Genomic DNA, 23,192 nt, shown 5'->3' with positions numbered 1-23,192 from the left:
CAATATTCCAGCAACATCACGCCGGGGGACACCAGAAATGGGCTTCACACATTGTGCCCATGTGGGGATTCGAACCCGGGTCTTCGCGTGACGAGCCAACGCTTTAACCATTAGGCTACCCCACCGCAGCGATTATCACTGGAAGCATTTCTGTGGGTTTACTCTGAAAGTCAATTATCAGTTCCTTTGTTTTTGTGACATTTAAGAGTAAGTGGTTTTCTGCACAACAAGTTGTAAAATGATTAATGTCCTCTTTATACAGTTCTTCAGAATCAGTGTCGTTCAGTTTGCCGACAATTGCTGCATCATCTGCGAACTTTACAGTTGAACAGGTTGAATTCGAGCTTGCACAATCCTGAGTGTAGAGGGTGAAAAGAACAGGAGATATTACACAGCCTTGTGGTGCACCAGTGTTGGTGGTCCATTTACTTGATACAGCCCCGTTAACTTTCACGTACTGCTGTCTGTCCACAAGAAAATTTTCGATCCACTTGATGAGGTATGAGTTAATGCCCATGTCTAACAGTTTCTGTATCATGATATGTGGCTGGATAGCGTTGAACGCAGATGAAAAGTCAACGATGTCAAAGTCCTGATGTATGACTTAGGGGTCTCTAGATGTTCATAGACATTATTAAGGAGTGACAGTGTGGCATCAACAACTCCTCTCCTTGACCTGTAGGCGAATTGAAGCGGGTCCAGTATGTCGGCAACTTCCTGACGGAGATGTCTCAACAAGATGCGATCCAGCGACTTCATTGCTATAGATGTGAGAGCAACTGGACTGTAGTCGTTGAGTTCTTTAGGTTGTGTCTTTTTAGGAACTGGTACAATTTCTGATACTACCTTAGTGACATTATAACATGATTTTACATCAATTACATTGGAATCATTTCACTTACTTCTTCAATAATATTAAACATATATCACCTTAGTTTATCATTAAAAAATCTATAGTGAAATCCTGTTAAATCTCCATGTATACCAAAAATCAGTGGCATATTTTAACTAAAACATGACTAAAATAAAAGTGACAGAGCATCTATCTTTAAAAGAGGGAAAATTGGGACTTCGATGAAAGGGTTATTACCAATAGCATCCAAAGACTGAATTATTGTTTTTTACCTGGAGTCAAGAAAATGCCTGCATCTACCAAGGATGCAGATGTGGCAGACTATTCCTCTGTGGTGAAGATGGAGATATGGTACAGATGCTTCATAGATCAGGCAGGACAGTTCACTCTTTTAAGGCGTGAACATTATTTCCATCAACTCCACTCATAACATGCTCTACTGTCAACCATTATCGGACCAAATCTTTAATGGCAGATGTGAGGAAGCTTTTAAAGTCCTCATGTCAGAGGAGGATTGAAACTTCTTAAGTGCCCTATCTTTCTTAAACTCCTCAACTCATTCTTGAGCCACCACATCCCTGTCAGCCCGGTTCCCAGGGCCGCAGAGGAAGTTCTGGTGAGTTGACCTGCAACAGGACAACCGGAACAAGACCAAGACCTATGCTAAGAGCTGAAGGAAGGGATAACAGAGTAAGCAGGAGGGGAAGCATAAACAGAAGCTGAGTTCAGACTCTGTCTTACGCCGGTGTCTCTAAGTAGGTAGCCATCTGTTTCTCTCTCTCTCTTCTTTCTCGGTTCTCCTCCTTCAAAAACACACAAACACACACACACACACACCCCACACACACCCCAAGTAGGACATTGCTTTCAGCTCCTCATGAGAGAGCCATTGACAAGTTCTTGGACAAGTGGACAAGAAAATAAAATTGTCATCTATTTGGAGTCTCTTCCTCTCTCTCTCTTCCCCCTCTTCCAGATTAGGACATTGCCTTCAGCTCCTGATGAGAGAGACATTGACAAGTTCTTGCACAAGTGGACAAGAAAATAAAATAGTCATCTATTTGGAGTCTTCAGATGCCAGACCAGGGTATTGCTGGTTACTAAAGTGAAGTGTAATTGTGTATTAACCTGATCTGCATGATAATTATATTATTCACATTCATATCGTGCATATGCTTGTTCCACTCAGCCATGTTGAATTCAGTTGACGTGAACACGGCCTCGTGTTACGCTATGTAAGTCATGTTTTAATCTTTGGTAATTTCTTTTATGGTACATTACCAATGTTTTGTTCATATACTACAATTTTAGTTACAAAATACAAATGTAATTTTCTTGGTACATGTATATTGTTACAAGCATATGGATTTTCCATTAACCATACTTCACACACACACACACACACACACGGCAGTGTCTGTTTTATCAACACCAGCATCTCTATCCGCATCAGCGACACCATCTCCGACACCATCTCTTTTTTTTCGGTGCCTTTAGTGCCAGTTCACGCATCAGGTGCCCTACGTGCATCCAGGTTAGATACAGTCTTTTCTACAGTCTGTGTTTCAACAGAGAATGGTGCCTTCGGTGATCCCTCCATCTACCACACAGATGGCGTTTTCCACACACCCTGGTCAGGCAGTGTTTGCAGCGCCTGCCTCTCTCCTCGTGCACACTCAGTACCTCTGTTCTCTACTGCACAGTCAGCACCACTTTTACTTGCAGTGCCACTGGTACTCCCGGCGCCTCATTCACCTGTGTCTCCTCCGACTCCTATTACCGATCCGATGTGTGTGGTGCCCTCAGCGTTTCCTGTATCGGCTCCACCAACAGTTCATATCGTGGCGATTTATGAGGACTCATCTCTGGAAATAAATGCTCACTTAGGTCTTCGCCAAGTCCTGGATTGGATTGTGGATCGACTATCTTCTGTGGCTCCCTCCCCAGGTCCAGGGATCAACAAGAGGGACACTATTTGGTCGGACCCAACTTCTATCCCACCAGATCCTATAATCAAGGACTTGATCACGTGCTTGATGAGGATTTTGCCAGGCTATTCCTAACTCCATATTAAGGCACCACATTTTCGGAAGGATGTTTTTCCTATCCATGCTCTTGAGGTAGCAGATTATTGGACAATATAAACATATTGTTACACAAGAAACCTATAGAGATAGTTCAGGGGTCAACATTGACACCAGGCTTTTACTCCCCAGTGTTCCTGGGCCTGAAAAAGGATTCAGACAAGTTCAGAATGATCCACAATCTATCTCGGCTCAACGAACGTTATCTGGAACCTCTGCCTCACTTTCACATGACAACGTTTCGACTTCTCAGAACCAGAATCGGCGCCAACGACTACCTGATCAGTCTCGACTTACAGGACGAGTAATTGCATGTACCAATCCACCCTATTGACAGGCACTTCCTCAGGTTTATTTTCAGTGGTATCCATTACCAGTGGGCAGTACTCCCATTTGGAATTTCTTCGGCCCCGTGGCTTTTCACACAAATACCCAAGCCAATAGCAGCCTACCTTCACCTGAAGAACATTCAGTTTGAGTCGTACATCGACGATTGTCTCCTAAATCAGCAGGACCCGTCAACTCTTGTCCTACACAGGGATTTCACCAGACGCCTGCTCCATCAGCTGGGATGGATTGTCAATGAGCAGAAATCAGAGCTCACTCCCTCTTGCACACTTCAGTTCATAGGGGGATTGTTTCAGACACATCTGGACCTCTTATCTATTCCGAGAGACCAGTGGCTCAAGATTCTGCAGCATCTTTTCCCAGCACTCCATCAATCCCGTACACTTCGCTAGTGGCAAGTACTTCTGGGTTTACTAACATCAGTACAGGATCTGACAACCAGAGGTCGCCTTCAACTGCGCCCGATCCAACTTTTCCTAGCCCCATTCATCAGGCCCCAAGATCAGTCGGTCTCCATCACTCTTCCGTCTCACCTCAAAATGTACCTCCAGTGGTGGACGATAGAGTCAAATGTCTTAGGAGGCATCTCCTTGACCGAGCCAACACCCACTCTATGCCTCTTCGTAGACACATCTCTTCAAGGCTGGGGGGGGGCCATTCTCGAGGGCAAAGTCGTCTCAGGGCGGTGGTCAACTGACCAACAGTGTTGGCATATCTGGAGTTGGAGGCAGTCATTTTGGCTGTGTCTCACTGGCAGTCACGCCTTCAGCATGCCGAAGTCATCATATCGACAATCAACACCACGGTGGTCTGGTGTCTTCGCAACCAGGGAACAACTCATTCTCTCTCCCTGCTATGACAGATGTTTCGGTCTTTCATCTTGTCGATCACCTGGACTTGAAATTCATAGTCCAGCATATTCCAGGCTGCAGAAACATTCTAGCGGATGACTTTTCCAGACCGTACAGGATAGCGCCCACGGAATGGAAGCTACACCTGGAGGCGTTCGACTTCATATGTCGCCTTCTCGGCCATCCCGACTTATTTGCCACCAGCCAGAACTTCCAGAACCTACAATATCTCAGGTTCCGGATCCACAAGCATGGGTAGTAGATGCTCTCAACGTCCCTTGGGAAAACCTAAGCAGGTACGTTTTTCCACCACCGTTTTTCTTCCCAAGGTCCTTCAAAAGGTCAGAGCGACTCACCACCTCTCTCTGATTTTGATCGTGCCTTGGTGGCCAACAAAGAATTGGTTCATGGATTTAAGAAAGCCCGTAGCCAACGACCTTCTAAAGCTGCCGGAGTGGAGAATCTGCTGATACATCCACACAACAGACTTCCACACCTGGCTCCAGATCAGTTTCATCTGCACACCTGGTACATTTACAAAGGGCTTTAAGAACCAAGGGTTATTCAGCTAAAGCTGCTAGGGCAATAACTTTGGCACACGACAAATGGAGATCCCTGGTGAGTGTGTGAGTGAGTTTAGTTTTACGCCACACTCTGCAATCTTCCAGCTATATGGCAGCGGTCTGTAAATAATAGAGTCTGGACCAGACAATCCTGTGATCAACAGCAAGATAATCGATCTGCGCAATTGGGAACCAATGACATGTGTCAACCATGCCAGCGAGCCTGACCAGAGTTTTTGCAAGGACAAACACCAGGATCCTATTACTGCATCACCTCAATTCTTGGCTGAATTTCTTCTGTTTCTGCATCATCACAGACACCTCAGGGGTAGTACCATTATGACGTTATTTGGTAGCTCTGAACTCAGTGTTGGCTGTTCCAGAGGACAGGAAAATTACCAAGATTCCGGAAATGCAAGCTTTACTGCGTTCCTTCCATCTAGAGGACCATAAGGCCAAGTTCAGGCTGCCTGCATAGGACCTGAATGTGGTGCTTCGGTTGTTGCCGCTTCACGCCATATCTTTTTACAACCTCACTAAGAAGACATTTTTTCTGCTTGGGTTGGCCACGGCAGCTAGGGTGTGTGAGCTGCATGCACTCGATGCCACCCGGGTTTGTTTTGAACATACCCCACATGGAGCCGTCCATCTGAGACTGTGCTGAGAATTCATAGCAAAAAAATCAACTCCCAGGACAGGTCTTTCACTATTCCACCTCTCTCTCAGATTTGGGGATCTGAAGATGACACAGAACACCATTTATACCCAGTCCGCACACTTCGGTGTTTTCCCTGTCGGTCAAGGGCTCAAAGTGGTTCGAGAAAACGGCTCTTTGTTCCCATCTCTGAGACATCCAAGGCAAAATTTAGTCGTAACACTTTGGCATTATGGTTCCGAGCCACCCTCCTCCAGGCTTATGAAGCCGCCAACTTGGGCATACAACCCTAACGAGATTAGAGCGGTAGCCTCCACAGTAATTGTTCCATTAGATCCATCATGAAAGGATGCTTTAGGAAGTTCGATAGTCTTCGCCAGTCATTACTTGAGGGACCTGGCGCTAGAAGATGTCGAGGGCATACACAGTTTTGGTCCCCTGGTGGTGTCATAGCAGGTCACCAATCCCAAACGTCATTAACTCCATGGTGTACGTCACCCCAGATGAGCAGGTTACATGCTGTTTGCATTCGCTTGGTAGGTCAGTTTCAAATTTTTGCTTCAGCTTTTTTCTCTTACTGCCAGGCTACCTGGACTCCTTACATCCCTCACACTCTCGTTCATCCTGTCAGGAATGGCCTATAGGATTACCGATCATCAGCCACGACTGCTGACGGATTATCTCCACCGATGTGGAAGGTTTCTTTTTCTCAAGAGTATCACATCTGAAGGTTTTACCGCCAGATACAGATGCATTAAGGAGTAATGCAGGATAAGGTAAAAAAATCTTGATATTTTTATATTTGTATTCTTATCCTGCATTACTCAGTCGCCTGCCCATCACACTGCTACCTCCCCACGATGTTTCTTCAGATGTTATTATCCAGCAGTAATGTGAAGATGCGCGATGTCCGGGTCACGTAGGTGCAATGCGATGGCAATATGGCGGCTCGCTTAGTTGGAACACCTTCTCTTTAACATCGCACAGCTTTGTCTTGTCAGAGGAAAGCAGTAAATGCATTAAGGAGTATTTCAGGATAAATATACAAATATATAAGATATCTAGATTTTACTAGTTTTGTGATGTTTTGTCTAATGTTTCTTCTTATTGACCAAGCTTGATATCACCTTAACTTAAATTTACCGAAGGTTTGTTCTTAGAGGTAGTATTCTGAGAATTATTATCACTGTTGTTAATTATCCCAGTTTAGTTCTACGGTAGCTACAAGCATAGTCTTTTCTGTTACAAAGTTATCTTGCATTGGGTATCATGTTTTTTCCAAAACAGGAAGTGATGTTAATAATCTTGAAGTGCTGATGACTTAAATATTATGGTACAAGAGGCATATATAAGGCTTATACACTAACACTGATACTGACACCTGCATTTGTGTTGTTAAGTACTGTAAACCGGAAATATTCTGCATCAGTATATATTTTGTGAAATTTGAGTTTCTCTTCCCCACGCAAAAACTTCTTGGCGTAGTAATATTAAGAAAGGTAAATTCACATCAAGAATATCTTAGACATTCCTCCTTCAATATTTATCAATACTCACACCACTAAACAAATAGTTCTGATGATACTTTATTCATGAAAATACACAGACAAATTCTACACACAATAATAACAAAATAGATGTGTATTAATAGCACTCCCTACCAGAGCGGTTACAACAGAATCTAGTTTACTCAGTGTCATGTCCTATAACAAATACTCTAACAAAAGCAGCTTACTGGTGGATTAGCCTACTTCCTAATTACTGCATCGAGAAGACCGGATGCCCTCCATCCACGAATGAATGAGTCTTTGTTCTTCTTCACAATATCGAAGCTGGACAGGACCCATCGGGCACAGAGAGGTGTCAGGGTGCTAATTCGTAAATCAACACGTTGATCAACCCAATCCATCAGTTAGAACTTGTAGTTTTAGTTAACAATGTTGTTTTTGCAAAGCCTACTACTCTAGCAAAAATAGAACGTCGCAGAACAGACTGAGGGTACGCTTCGCAAAATTTCTAGGCAAATTTCTTTACAGTATATACCGGCACACTATAACCTTGATTGTGGATATAAGGGAAGTGTGGTGAAATTCATATTTTAAAGGCATGATTTCATTTTGTATACGCCTTTTTATGGGGTTATTAAAATGTCCGTGCACATTTGTCTTTTCCGGAGCAAAACTCTAAAACCGTTCAATATTTCTTCACCAAACTTGGCACATACATGGATCTGGGGGTGTACTGGTGCCTTTTGGTAGTTTTGGAATTCTGAATAAAATATTTTTGGCGTTTCCATGGCAACAAGTTTGACTTAGACTGAAATTGGTAGTTGTGCTCTTTTCCGGAGCAGAACTCTAAAACCGTTCAATGTTTCTTCACCAAACTTGGCACATAGATTGGTCTGGTGGTGTACTGGTGCCTTTTGGTAGTTTTGGAATTCAGAATAAAATAAGTTTGACTTAGCCTGAAATTGGTGATAGTGCTGCTTTCTGGAGCAGAACTTTAAAAACCTTTCAATACTCTCCTTCCACTTTTCTACATACACACCTAAATATTTGACATAATCATAACTCGTAGACATAATCATGAAGAGTATTTTGCCATTGCGGGGGATATTGATGACTTTGTCTTCTTGTTTATTCATTGATTCAGCAAATTGAAAATGCCAAATATTACACTCGTGAATGAAACGTTTGTTTACGGAAGCCATTTGCAATCATCACCCATCCATGTGCCCACAAAATGTGACGTCACCTTGTTTCGTGGATTACGTAGTCGTTTTCTTTATACCACAATGTACGACATTGACAGCAAGGAAAACAGACAACGAGAAGTGAGAAGGTTGGAGCTAGCGGTATCTTTTTCACTTGACATTTTGTAAAAATAAAATTTGGTAATGGTGGTATTAGTGATATGGGGCTATTTATCTCAATGCTGGACAATTATATTTAGTGTACTTGCGTGTAATGCAGAAATTCGGAACTTTTTTGTCAGCGAGGCGTGGCATTGTATGTACATCAAAAGTACTGCTTCGTGACATCAGTCGATACTTAATTTACGAGGTAGCATGATAATTTCCTCATTCCACGAATCAAGGTTATCCACGAATTTAGGTTACGGTTCTGTACATGTAATTAGGTGAGCTAAAGGACTATGGCACCATTTTTCCAGAACTTGAAACTTAACAATTGTGTGTTTTACCTTATCCTGACTCAAAACTACCATGTTATTTACCCCAGAAATAGTGAAAACATCTCACCCGAATGCACCCCACCACTGCATATGCACATCAGCTTCATATGTGACCATCTGGTGATCTGAAATCTCTCCACTTATGCCAGTGGGATGGTAGGGAATTTTTTTATCTGTGGTATAATCCAAAATTATGATTTTCTTTGACAAAATTAGGCTTGGATTATTCTTTTAGTCCCTTTTCAATTCAGTTTATTGTATTCGTGGCCTAAGGCCCATATACAAATAAACATAATGTCATACATAAATACATTGGCAATGGAAATTTAGCATATTTGGCATTTATGTTTTACATTTTGTGTTTTTTTGTGTCTTTTATCATTATATCTATTAATTGTTGTTTCAATTTGGAAATTAATTAGGTTTATTTTTCAAATGAATTATGACCACCAGTCTTCATTAAAAACTCTTCTGCATGTAACCTTAGAATATCCAACAGAGACCCACACCTGAAAGATACATCATGTAAGGTGAGGTGAGGTGAAATTGGGTTTTACGTCGTGCTTGAGAATATTTCGCTTGTACTAGCCCAGACTGAAGCTGCTTTGATAGTGCTAGCCCACTGAGATACCATACCGCAGTGAAGCATGAATACCCCACTCAGACACATTATACTGACTCCGATCATGTAAGGAGAGAGGTGAACAAGATAAGGCAGTAAAACTCAAAGTCACTGTCCCAGTCGTCACCTTCATTGGAGAAGACCATAGAACAACTAGCTGAACGTGATTTCGTTCCAGTTCATTCACCTGATATTATTAGGTCTTCAGACGAAAGTCTGGAAGACCTACTGTTCTTATCCGAATATTCTTCTTATTATTATGATTCTTATTTAATTTTACAGATTTGTACCAGCTCTCCTGACCTTACCTCTGGGTCGATTTTCATGAAACTTTCAGGGATAATAGCCTGTGTGCTGAAATTGATACAGAGTCGAAAAAATCCCGACTTCCGGCTTCCGCTAAGGGCAGATAGCCCAAAATGTTGAAATCTGTAAACCTCAATATCTCAAAAACTACTAGAGATAAAATGCCCACATTTTTCACTCAATGTAGACATCATCATTCCCCATCAATTCAACGCATAGCGGAAGTTGGCCGCCATGATAGATTTTCCGCCATTTTGAAAAAACTGAAATTTTTGTCGATTTTCGCGTTTTGACGGTGCCCTTGTTTAAAAATCTTCTCCTCCTGAACGGCAAATAGTACAATCATGTTTTATATATCGTTGTAAAGCCAACACTCCGGACTACATAAATTGCTCAAGGCATGTCGATATCCAGAATGGTTTTGGAGTTATCGCCCTTTGAAGTTGGTGAATTTTTCTAAGACGCATTTTCATAGGGTTAAAAAAAATGTCATAACTCTGCGAAAACACCATGGATTTCATTTTCCAAAGTACCAATCTGTAGATAATTGAATGGGAAACATTTTTGTTTTGATTGTTATTATGTAATAATCAATAATTACATCACAATTACGACACAAACACAAGCATTCTGATTTTTCACATTTCCGCATGTTTCTCCTCCTGAAAGGCAAATAGTACAATCGTGTGTGATATATCGTTGAAAAAACGGCACCCGGGGCTACGTAGGTTGCTGAAGGCATGTCGATATCTTCAATAAATTTGGAGTTAACGCCTTTGGAAGTTGGGTCAATTTTGTCAAAATGCATTTTCATAGGGTTTATAAAAATTTCACAACTCTGCAAAAACACAATGGATTTCATTTTTCAATTTACCAACTGTAGGTAATTGAATGGGGAACATTTTTGCTTCACATTTTTGTTATGTAAAGTCAATAGTTACGTCACAATCACGGCCCGATCACGGCACAAACACGAACATTAGGCCTTTTCGCATTTCGTCAGTGGTGAGATAGCTGAATGTAGCATCAGTAAAATCTAGCAACAATCCCCACTTCCAGGTTTTCCAGTGCCCATAGAAATAGTTCCCTCTTTAACAGGCCGTAGCTCCATTGTTCTTAGGTCTACAGTCAAAACGATTAGTGTTCTGGAATTGCCAGGATGTGACCTATCCAGCAGTTTGTTTACCAACCTGACTGTGACAGGAATATGCTTGACTTTTTGACCACAACAAAATCTACAACATTTACCACTAATCTCTCTTTTAGTATATGTCTGTATATATTGCTCAATTCCTTTGCTTTGTTTGACTGTGCCTTCCTGTTTGTTTTTCTGCAGTTTGTGAATTTTCCGTTTGTGTCAGCCGCATTGAATCAATGCCAAATTAATCTCAAAAACACTGTAATGGACGCTTCAGCTAACGTCCAAGAAACAGTACAAGTAAAGGTAGCCACGGGGAGTGTATGAGGATGTCTGAAGACCGTCAGTATTGCCCAGGAGTCAATCCTAGTTGTATGATATTATTGTACAATCTGTTGATATGGTTTCATTTCAGCCAGTAGTGACTTCATCATCACAGAACTCTGATGTGGTGATGAAGGCTACTGAGGCAACATTGAAGGTCATATGGAACAAGAGAAAGTCATCTTCTGTTCAACATAACTGGTTTGCGAAGTTGAAGAAGCACGCAAGATGAAACCTGCACTACAAAGCCAGCTGCACACATTTTCACAAAATTCATTTCTCCAAATGTGAAATTTCTTTTTTTGTTCAGTATAGCACTTCCAGGAATCCATGTTTTTGGACTAGCTATGTCTTGTGCCAACATGGAAGCTATGTTACTTGTAAAAGAATTCTCAAACAGACCAGAAAAGAATGTTTCTTTCAGCAGTGGTTGCAGAGAAGAGGAATCTTGTACATGCAGTTGATACAGAGAACTTAAGTCAGAAGTTATTTCTCTGGCATCCAGAGGGCTGAAGACAGAAGATTCACGTCAATAAGGGGGAAAAGTCCTCTAATTTTTGTAAGCCCAAGGAGAAGTCAAGGGAGCAGTCCAACAGGGGAAGAGGCTCCTGTATCAGAGATTCACAATGATTCACATTCCAAGGTCAACATTACCAATGGAAGGTGCTTCCTGTTGGAATATCTATTTACATGGATAGCCATGAAGTTGATCTGGTGTGCACTCTACCTAGACGATGGAATCCAGGCCCATCAACTAATAGAGCAACTCAGCGATCTTCTGAAATTCATGCTACAATTATCAACCCAACCGACGAGGAAGAGTCCTTTCACATCAACCAGCTAGAATTCAAAGCAGTAATCAGAGTCATATCCCACTGGGCTCAAGAACAAGTTCTACACTCAGTTGTAGCCATCTACATCAACCTTCAGAGTCGGCAAGTCTTGTAGAGTTTAATTTTCAACTGTAAAATCTGACAGACAGTCTCAGCCTCATGATAAGAGCAAAACACATCCCAAGAGCTACAGATGTAGTAGTAGATGTGCTGTCCAGGCCAAACAAGCCATCGCCAACAAAATGGATGTAATATCCAGAAGCATTTCAACTGACAGTTCAAGAGCAAGTTGCCTGATGATAGACCTGTTTACAAAATGGTTCAAGAAACAGATAGCAAGCTTAGTATCTCCTGATCCTGTTCCAGACCCTATTGCATGGAATGTTGATGCTCTGGCAATATCCTGGGAAGGTCCTCACGTTTGTGTTTCCTCCACCAGTGCTCATTCCAAGAGTTCAAACAAGGAACCTGAAACTGACTGGTAGCTCCTTACTAGCCATTGAGAATGTGGTGTCCAAATCTGATGGCTATGGCAGGAAGAACAAGTCTAAAGGTTCCAAACTAGATAACATGTCACACACTTTTGTTTCAATTTGGATTGATTATTCAATGCCATAATTGTCATGGCATATTGTAAATTGTCAGAGGCTGCAAGGTGTCAAATTATCAGCTTGAAAAATGCAGGAATGTCTCTCACACATATTGGACATAAGTTGGGCGTCATTTTTCCATCATTTCAAGACTCTTGAACAAACTCAGGGCTCCAAATGACACTTTCTCCTGGTATTAGCTACGGCTACAAGAATGTCATGCCATTGACTTTCTGTAGAACAGGATTTGATACTGGTGAACATGCTTCAGTACATCTGGGATTAAGATGGGATTTGAATGGCAATGAACCTCTAGGGCAACCTGATAGACAATTCCACATACCAGTGCTGACTTATATTCCAGGTGCAGAAGACAGAAGATTTATCATTCTGTCCAGTCAGAGCCCTTTGAATATATCTGAAGAAAACAACTTTAAGAAGAAGGAAGTTTAAGGGGTTATCTATTTCTCTATCAACTACTATATCATTTTGGATGAGAGAATACAAAGCTGCAAATACTCGAACCTCCTACAGCATGCAGTCCACACGAAGATAATGTCCACGCTACCACTTCATAACAACTGCTCCTTCACATCCATCATGGAAAGATGTTTCTGAAAGTCTGATACTCTTTGCCAACCATTATCTCAGATATTTCGCTACAGAGATGTTACTGGTATTCACCAATTTTGACCTTTGGTTGTAGCTCAAAACAAATGGCAGTACATTCAAGGAAATAATTTCCACCCATATCACATAGACTCTTAGGAGTTAGGTTACTGTCCCATAACCAATGACTGAGAGTCCATGCCCCGCTGTTTTACAATGTAATTCCGAGTATGAGTGATACGATTAATTTAAGTTTATGACCTAAACGCCAAAAGAAACGTTATCCTCCTTCCTTAATGAATTTCTTGAAATCTACACAAGTGAGGATGAAACTTTCTTTGTGATGAGTGGACGTCCACTTCTTGGTCTCACACAGTCTACGGTGACCCCACTCTGTCTGTAGCGCTGAATAAGTCTTATAACTGTGAATCAGTGGCATCCAAGGGCGTTGGCAACAACATTGTATGTCGACCCCATCGGCAACATTCCAGTGGCTCTTTCTATCTCTTAAGCTGTTAATCGTGGCATATTTCTCATACTTGTGTATCATATCATGCATTCTAGGCCTTCTTTATACTCTATAGAATCATTCTACACATGAAATTGATGCAAATACTGCTTGAATATTGCTACGTTTTGACAATTGATATTGCTATGTGTAAACAGAAAATGTAAAACTGTTACTTGACAGGAAAAAATGTAAAAATGTTACTTGACAAGCACAAATGTTAACAAAGATAATTTTAAGTGTTCCTAAACACTTTTTCACAATATCAAAGACACGTTGTACTTGTTTTTACTAATTTTGCAAATCAGCAGAAAATGTTTTAAAACAGTGAAATCATAGGAATGATTCTTTGCAATTGTACACACTCTCCAACAGATGTTTCTTGATTTGATGGGCGGGTGGGGTAGCCTAGTGGCTAAAGCGTACGCTCGTCACGCTGAAGACCCGGGTTCGATTCCCCACATGGGCACTATGTGTGAAGCCCATTTCTGGTGTCCCCCACCATGATATTGCTGGAATATTGCTTAAAAACGGCGTGAAACCATACTCACTCACTCACTCACTCTTGATTTAATACTTGAAAAATGGAGACTTTAAATGGTTTATCTTTCTCTCAAAGCAGAAGTTTATTTCAACCTTTCTTTTGGACATCTAAATCACTGTTATTGGTTTATTTGGGCATGGTCAAACACATAGGACAATTTAACTCTTCTGAAAATGATGCATTTCACCTAAATATGAATGCATTTGAGAATTTCTTTTCATGATTTGCATAAAGCTGTGTTGTTAAGCTTTTCTTGTAAACTAATACCTTCTAACATATCTTTGATAGTTTTTAAGAAATTCATAAAGCTAGGAGGGTAACATATGTTTTGGCTTAAAGTGTATGGATCGGTTCAAGAGAAGCAGGAATCATATGCTATACAAGGCTTATAAATGCACAAAATCTTATGATTTACTTGTTTTTGTTCTAAAGAGAAACTTGTATCCCTATTAGGATTTAAGAAGATTGGAAGTTCCCTGGAGGTTATATGATCAGTACATAAATTCAAAATTAGGTTGCTTCCCACCATTTTATTGATGACGTTTTTTATTACAAAAATATTTTTTTTACTTTATCCTTCAATGTTTCTGTACCAAACTTTGCAAATAGATAGGTCTGGTGGTGAACTGGTCCCCTTTTGGTAGTTTTGGATGTCCTAAGGACATTGTCATATCCATGGCAACAAGTTTGACTTTGACTGAAATTGGTGGTAGTACTCCTTTCCAGAACAGAACTATAAAACCATTTAATACTCTTATTCCACTTTGTGGATATTCAAGAACCTTATGACATAAATCAACAGTACCACTCTATTTCCAGTATCAACATTACTTAGGGACATCAAAACATGGAAGCACTCATGCAGTCTGTTGTTGATACAAGCATGCTAGTATATGAATGGTTTACATATGTATGTTTTTGTTAGATCAATGTGAAGAACAATGTAACATTTGACATTGTCATATCTAGTTGAACATGAAGAGCATTTTATCATTGCTGGGGATATTGATGACTTTGTCTTCTTGTTATTCTTATCCTGACTCATACACTAGAGTCGCACAAAAAAAAAATATATCCCGGCTAACTTATAACATTTGGAGCTCGAAAATGGAGGGAGTGACAATCATTGGGTAGTCACTTGGGAAGGGTGCATTCGGGCAAGATGTTTTCACTGTGTCTGGAGAAAATAACTCGGACATCTCTGGTTAAGGGAGAGAGAAGCAAATAGTTTGAGTCAGGATAAGTACAAAATACCATTTTTACTCAAACACATTTTTTATTTCTGTTTGAATTTATTTGGTTTCAGAGAAGAATTGGATATAGACTTGAAAGACATCTACTACAAACTGCGATGTGTTCTCTTTCCTATTCCACAATTTGGGTTCAATAGGCATATTGTGAGAGAGAGTCCTGATTTCTGGGGTCCACTGATTGTTGTACTTCTCTACTCAGTAATATCGCTGTATGGACAATTCAAGGTAAGAAAAATGCATGGTTACACCAGCACAACACAGATTTTCTCTCAAAATTAACAAACTGAACATGCTTATGAAAACAAGCATGCACAGCACAGATTTTGAAGTGGTTGATGTGAGAGATGCAGTCAAACATTTAGAAGAGAACAAAGAAAAGAAGAATAAAGTTTCCATGCCGTACAAAACCAGAGCTAAGAATTACACTTGAATTCAGATTTGCTTTGTTCAGTGTTACTGAGACTTTAACAGTGAGTGAAACATTCATGTACTGATTCCAATTGCTGAAAAGTATAGTGTGATCATTAGGACTGCACAGTTTTACCAGTGTAACAGGGCAAACTTTCGCCCTGGCCAAACTTTCCCCACCCTTGAATCAAATTTAAAGGATACTTCTCTGCCACTGGAGATACCAATACTGTATTCATGGGAAACTAAATCCTGAAATATATTTAAGGAATAAGAGTGAGGAAAATGGATGATTTCTTTCAATTCAATACCAAACAATGAAGGGTATATATCAAACATAAGCTAAAGTGGTGCCTTTTGCTATTTACAGATTTTTGGCATGTATATTTTTCTTGGTTTCTTAGTCTCAAAAGGAAGGGGTGAGCTTCGTTTCCGGAGCACAACTCGAAAACTGTTCACTATCTTGAACTTGGCAGATATGTCACACAGATCTTGAAGTGGTGCCTTTTGCCATTTGCAGATTTTTGTCATTTTTATCCCCCCGGCATGTAATGCGGAGGGATATAGTCGTCGCCTTGTCTGTCTGACCGTCCGTCTGTCCTTAAGAACTTAAGGTGGTGCCTTTTGCTATTTACAGATTTTTGTCATTTTTATTTTTCTCGGTTTCCATGGAAACGTTTTGGACTTAGTGGGCTTCGTTTCCGGAGCATAACTCAAGAACCGTTCAATATTTTTCAACAAAACTTGGTAGATATATCAAACAGAACCTTAAGTGGTGCCTTTTGCTATTTGCAGATTTTTGTCATTTTAATTTTTCTCGGTTTCCATGGAAACCTTTTAGACTTAGTCTTAAAGTGGGGTGGGCTTCGTTTCCAGAGCATAACTCAAGAACCGTTAAATATTTTTCAACAAAACTTGGTAGATCAAACAGAACCTCAAGTGGTGCCTTTTGCTATTTGCAGATTTTTGTGATTTATTATTTTTTCGGTTTCCATGGAAACAATTCGGACTTAGTCTCAAAATGGAGGGGTGGGCTTCGATTCCAGAGCACAACTGGAAAACTTCTTAATATCTTTCAGCAAAACTTGGCAGATATATGAGACAGATCTTGAAGTGGTGCCTTTTGCTATTTACAGATTTTTGTCATTTTTATTTTGTTATCCCCCGCAACGCGTTTTGCGAGGGGTATTTAAATGGACTCCGTCCGTCCGTCCGTCCGTCCGCACATTTGTCTTTTCCGGAGCAGAACTCTAAAACCGTTCAATATGTCTTCACTAAACTTGGCACATAGATAGATCTGGTGGTGTACTGGTGCCTTTTGGTACTTTTGGAGTTCTGAATAAAATATTTTTGGCATTTCCATGGCAACAAGTTTGACTTAGAATGAAATTAGTGGTAGGGCTCTTTTCCGGAGCTGAACTCTAAAACCGTTCACTATTTCTTCACCAAACTTGACGCATAGATTGGTCTGGTGGTGTATTGGTTCCTTTTTGGTAGTTATGGAATTCTGAATAAAATAGTTTTGGCATTTCCATGGCAACAAGATCCTTGCAGAGGATCACGACATTAATGTTTCTAGGTTTATGCTAAGCAAACTACTGCTCAAATTTGGATACAAGTACAAGAAGGTACCAGAAACTTGTAATGTGTGAGAGATCTGATATTGTGAAAATAAGGTGTAACTATCTGAGAGGAATTAAGCAGGCAAGAGAGGATGGGTTCGAACCTATATATCTGGATGAGACCTGGGTCAATGCATACCATACTGCTGCCAGACAGTGGCTACCCACTGATCCCAGTGATGGTAGGAAAATACCAACAGGCAAAGGTGAATTTAATCGTTCTTCATGCTGGTTCCCACCATGGATTCCTACCTGGGTGTGATCTGGTATTTCTGTCAAAGAGCACAGTTGGTAGGGACTATCATACAGAAATGAACTCAACGGTTTTCACACAGTATGTTGAGGAACAATTGTTGCCAGCTCTGCCTTACAAAAGTCTTGTTGTCATGGACAATGCTCCCTATCACAGTGTTCGAGATCCAAACACTAGGTGGCCAACTTCCAATACAAAGAAGTCAGATATGCAGCAATGGCTAACAAATAACAATATTCAATTAAGGCCACTAAACCACAGTTGTACTCTTTGATTAAACCTAACAAACCTCCACCCACATATAACATTGACAACATGCTAAGCCAACACGGCCATAAGGTCTTGAGATTACCACCGTACCACTGTGATCTCAACCCAGTCGAACTTATCTGGGGAGACCTTAAAAGTACAGTGGCCCGGAAAAATCAGTCATTCAAGTTGAATGATGTCAAGCACATTGTCAACACTGCTATATGTGACATTGACATTGCACGCTGGCATGCATGTGTTGAACATGTCAAGAAGGTGGAGAAAGAGTACTGGCTCAAAGATGGCTTGAAGGAGCAAACAGTTAATCCAGTTGTCATTCGTCTGGACACTGATGACTCCTCTGTGGAAGAATGGAGTGAACTTGATGAAGTTTAATTCTGTTATTATATTACAGATAATAATAGTATCCAGCCAGATATACTCAAAGAAATATAACTTCTTTTAACAATGACAGCACTGACTAATTCCAATGACTTATAGTGTAACATGAAACACTCATTTCACATAAAATTATCATGAAAATATAAATATTAACTATCTATATGCTTAAAGCTATTAGAAATGCATTGCTTAATTTGGAATGTGAACATCAAAACATAACACTTTTGTCTTCATACTATCCGTTCTTCAATGAGTGTGCATGATTGTGTGTGCTTGTGTCCAAGGGAACGGGGCTTTAACAGTTGTTGAATTTCTAACCATAGGTGTTCCGATTAATGATTTAGTGTAAATATACTTTCTGTGTTCTTTAAATGCATTTCCACTTAGGTACTGCATAAACATAATATGACATTAACATTACAAATTTAAAGATTTTAACCTACAGAATAATTCTCACTAATGGGTTTTGTGGTTAATGTTGAACAACTCAAAGAAACAAACTCCGTATGATGGTTAACAGTTGGCACCCACCTTACCCTATTCACGACCTGTGACACCTCTTCATACCTGTCACGTGCATAGCTGACCTACATTGACGAACGTTGACCTTTATGACCCAACACTGCCGCTGTTACAGGTCATTGGCTCCCTCCCTCTGCAAGCCATCTGCGTTCTGCTGTTTATTTTGTTGACAGTTACATAGACAGATTCTTTAATACAAATGCATAAAATCGGTGATTTACAGTGTGATTAGGTTGTCTGACAAAACATCCACTTGCACAGTTTGAGATCGATTGGATCATTGGATGAAGAGATATTTACAAAAAAACGGGTCCACATGCATTTCATGCCAAACTATAGTCTCAAAAGGGATGGGTGGGCTTCGTTTCCGGAGCACAACTCAAAAATATCTTTTTAATATCTTTCAGCAAAACTTGACAGATATGTGAGGTAGATTCTAAAGTGGTGTCTTTTGCTATTTACAGATTTTTGTCATTTTTATTTTTCTTGGTTTCCATGGAAACGTTTCGGACATAGTCTCAAAAGAGAGGGGTGAGCTTTGTTTCCAGCGCACAACTCAGAAACCGTTCAATATCTTTCTACAAGACTTGACAGATGTATCAAACAGATCTTGAAGTATTGCCTGTTGCTATTTGCAGATTTTTGGCATTTTGATTTTTCATGATTTCCATGGAAACAATTTGGACCTAGTCCAATAAAATTAATTATAAGTTGGACTTTAAGTAACTGTCAGTTGATTTGTTCTTTCAAATTTATGGGGGCCGGGGGATTTGTCATCTTCTGATGACTCTTGTATTAATGGAGATTTTAATTATGATAACTATGTGCATTTATTAAGTATTTAAATGTCGTCAGACCCGCTAATTTTATCAACTACTGTGAATTACATGTTTAGAAGACGACTCCTATTCCTGTAAAAATTATTATCCATTTTAACTACGTCTTATACCTTACTCTAAAACGAAATGTACATAGTTTTTAACTTGTTTATAGTGTCTCATAAGCCTTATTGGCTGAGTGAACGATATTTTACAGCGTCTGTTGTGTATTTTATTTCATGTAATTGTTCACGTGACACTTTAATAAACTATTTGTCTGTCTGTCTGTCTGTCTATTTATTCAGCTTATTACTAATACATAGATCATTGTTGTGGAAGAGTTCATGTATACACATATATACAGAGTTACACAATATGTCATATACACTACATAGTAAGTGAATTAAGAAGTTACTGTGCCGTATAATATTTTGAACTATGAGCAGCAAAAGTGACAAGGACTTTGTAAACAATGTGATGGGTGAATATTTCAGTGTAAAGACAATTAAGGATTATTTTTTTTTATAATTTAAATTATCATTTAGTACTTGGTTTTTTAAAAGAAATAAAATTATTAGATAAATTGTGAACAATATGTTTTGTAAATAGATAACTTTCATCATCTTATAAAAATGATAGTATAAATTAAAGTTGCGAGCAACGTTGAGGGCTCCTTGGCTTGGATAATTTCTAGCCATTTGGTACCTGTCATGCAGATGTCGAAAGCAGTAAAGGCTATAGCTGATATGGATCATATCACTCTCAGTAATGAGAAATACTTCAGTAGTAAACTTTGAATTCTTATGTTTGAAGGGTTAGAAACAAAGGATTGTGTTGTATGGTATGGGTAATTGCACTTATGGCTTTGGAAACAGCTGTTGGCTTGATTAGAGATTCGAAGGAAAAAGAATAATGCACGTTCAATTGCTAATAATTTATTTCTTTTTACTGAAAATGTGGTTGTTTATGGTGTTTATTTTCGGGTGAGTGTAGATACCATTTCCATTTAAATATCAACAACAGCCAAGTTGAAATGTGACACAAAGCACCCGTACTCTGTATTTGTGTAGCATGTACCAATATCCACAACACTGTTTCTCTCACGCTGAGCTTAGTTGACACATGTCATCGGTTCCCAATTGCGCAGATCAATGTTCATGCTGATAATCACTGGATTGTCTGGTCCAGACTCGATTATTTACAGACCGCGGACATACAGCTTGAATATTGCTGCATGTGTCGCGTAAAACTAAACTCACTCACTCAGTCACACTCACGCAAGTGAACTTGTGATTACACAGCAGTTAAGGTACTTCAGTAGTTTTGTATCAGTATCCATTACACTCTTACACCCGGGCTGTTGCAACTGAATTTGTGAATCGAGAGCAGGTATATATACTGGAAATACACCTAAACTTGATACAGGTCACCTATGAAGTTTTAAAATCCATGCAAACAGCACCGAATTGTTAGCAAAAGCGTATTACTCTTCGGGCATTGCAAAGCCGGCGCCTGGTCGTTGTTGAAATATTTTACTAAGCGCTTACTTCAGCTAAACCAGAGCTACCCCCCTTAGACCACAGCTACAACTTTTACCACCTCTACTGCACTGTATTTTAATTTTGTGTAGCGCTATGGGTTTTTTGGCACCTAATAGATCTACTTATTATTATTAACATTGGTATTACCTCTGTGCCAAAAATTACATTGTTATACTCTTGGTCTGCATTAAATGCCGTTACATGTAGGTGACAAGTCGTGATTCACATTTAACTGTCAGTAAACACAACTCTTGTGCCACAATGAGGGTGGTCATATATCATAGCATATAGTGTTCTCTCTAATACTCAATTCCTTTATGAATGAATGAATGAATGTTCTTTATTTCCACCAATGGTTTGGAGGGACATACATTCAGTTATGTATATATTTTTAGAGCATAACAGACATATTTGTGAAAAAATAGAAAGTTCAACAACACCAGCTTGGCCGCATATCAACGTTGGACAGCTCTCGTCATTGTCAATTGAAATTGACATCGTCTCCCATATCTGCCCGTGAACCACGCTTTGCAGTGGTAGTCTCTTGATAGGACATATCATGAGGGAGAAATTAAGCCGGCAAAGTGTCGCCAAGGCATCCCATGCACATGTTGAGATGTAGATATAGATGTAGATGTTATGAACATGTGACTGCATACTTTCCTATTAGTTTTCCAGTACTATCCATGCTGTCACGGTGAATAAACGTGCACAACTTGCCTGCGTCTGTGGGGAATCGATAACAAACAGCGCGAGTACCTGCTTGAAGGAGCGGCCATAATCGTCCCCGCGCTTTTCTTCAGACTGTCGCATGCTTTGCGCGGGTAATCTGCCGTGTCGTAAATGTGGGAGAAACTTATGACACATTCAGCAATGTATCCCTGGGCCGTCGGTGATATAAAGAAGTCCCTATTTTATTAAATCTGTCCAAACTTTTGGGTTTTGAGTGTAAGTATTATTTATGATGACTGGTACGTTGTTAACAGTCTGTTTGCGTGATTTTGGGTGTGGTGTGCCTCGAGTTGTGGGTGAGTTTGTTTGGCACTCTTTTTCTTTCATTTGGGGCTCGTCTCAAATAGTTTGTTTTCCTTTTAGCTCCCATACGTTGTATTCACACGGATAATGTTGAACGCTGTGGTGCTTGCAGTGACTTTTGACATAGGACCAAGAACAGAAAATGTTCAACAACCAACAGCCACTTCAGAACAAGCGTTTAAAGTGTTGTATGTACTAAGTTTGGTTTGGCCCAAAATGGCAAAGAAGCCCGTGGAAGTTTTTGAAGACAACTTTTGCCCAAAAGTAGCGTCCAATATTGCGGCCATCATATAAACATAGGCACATTTGACGATGCTACTGTGTAGGAACATGCATAGACACAAAGTATGCAAAATTTGAAAGCCATAGCTCTTGTAGTTTCATTGCAGCACATTTTGGGAGGAAAGTAGTCAGCATTTTGCTGAAAAACATCAACAAAAACTTCAATCCAACATAGAGTCCAAATGGTGCATTTTAGCGACTTGAGCCGTCCAGGCGAAATTGTAGGCATTTTGATTGCGCATCTGCTCAAAACTTTGGCAAACATTGGAGCATTAGTTTTGGAGATATTTGCATTTGAAATTGAGATTTTGAATTAATTTTCAATTATCTGCCCTTTGCTATTGGGCCTACAGCCTTGAGATTTTAATATGGAATATCTACACCTCGGTGGGCATCTGGGTGAATTTTTTCAAGCTAATCTGTCCAGCGGTGCTCTCTGTAGCTCTGGTACAAAATCCGGCGGAATAATAAATAATAATAATAATAATAAAAACACGAATGGTTACAATAGGTCTCCTGCCTTTTGGCAAGGAGCCCTAATAATAATAATCCGAACGATTACAATAGGTCTCCTGCCTTGAGGCAAGGAGCCCTAATAAAAGTCGCTTATTTTTGAGTTTTTCGGGGTTTTAACCCCTTGACATGGTAGTCAGCCCAAAACACTTTCTGATGGTCAAGGTCAACAAGGTCACAGGGGTCAAGGTCATTTGACCGGTCCGTCACAAGAAAAAGCAATTTTTTTGACGAGCTAAGACGCCGCTGTTATTGCTTCTGGGCTACAAGGAAT

General features: G+C 40.0%; 1 protein-coding gene across 1 annotated transcript in view; it reads left to right on the top strand.

Moving 5' to 3' along the window:
• The window catches only part of LOC124279525 (protein YIPF4-like), a 191,167-nt gene that overhangs the window by 102,944 nt on the left and 65,031 nt on the right, over nucleotides 1-23,192 (top strand). The window contains exon 3 of the mRNA XM_046715350.1: nucleotides 15,327-15,498. Within this exon, the coding sequence (XP_046571306.1) occupies nucleotides 15,327-15,498 (172 nt within the window). The remainder of the gene's footprint in view (nucleotides 1-15,326; nucleotides 15,499-23,192) is intronic.

Source organism: Haliotis rubra, unplaced genomic scaffold (genome assembly GCF_003918875.1).
Source record: "Haliotis rubra isolate DU_JTF1 unplaced genomic scaffold, ASM391887v1 Scf251, whole genome shotgun sequence".
NCBI lineage: Eukaryota > Metazoa > Mollusca > Gastropoda > Lepetellida > Haliotidae > Haliotis > Haliotis rubra.
The sequence above is the reverse complement of the archived record's forward strand: the minus strand, read 5'-3'. Positions and strand labels throughout refer to the sequence as shown.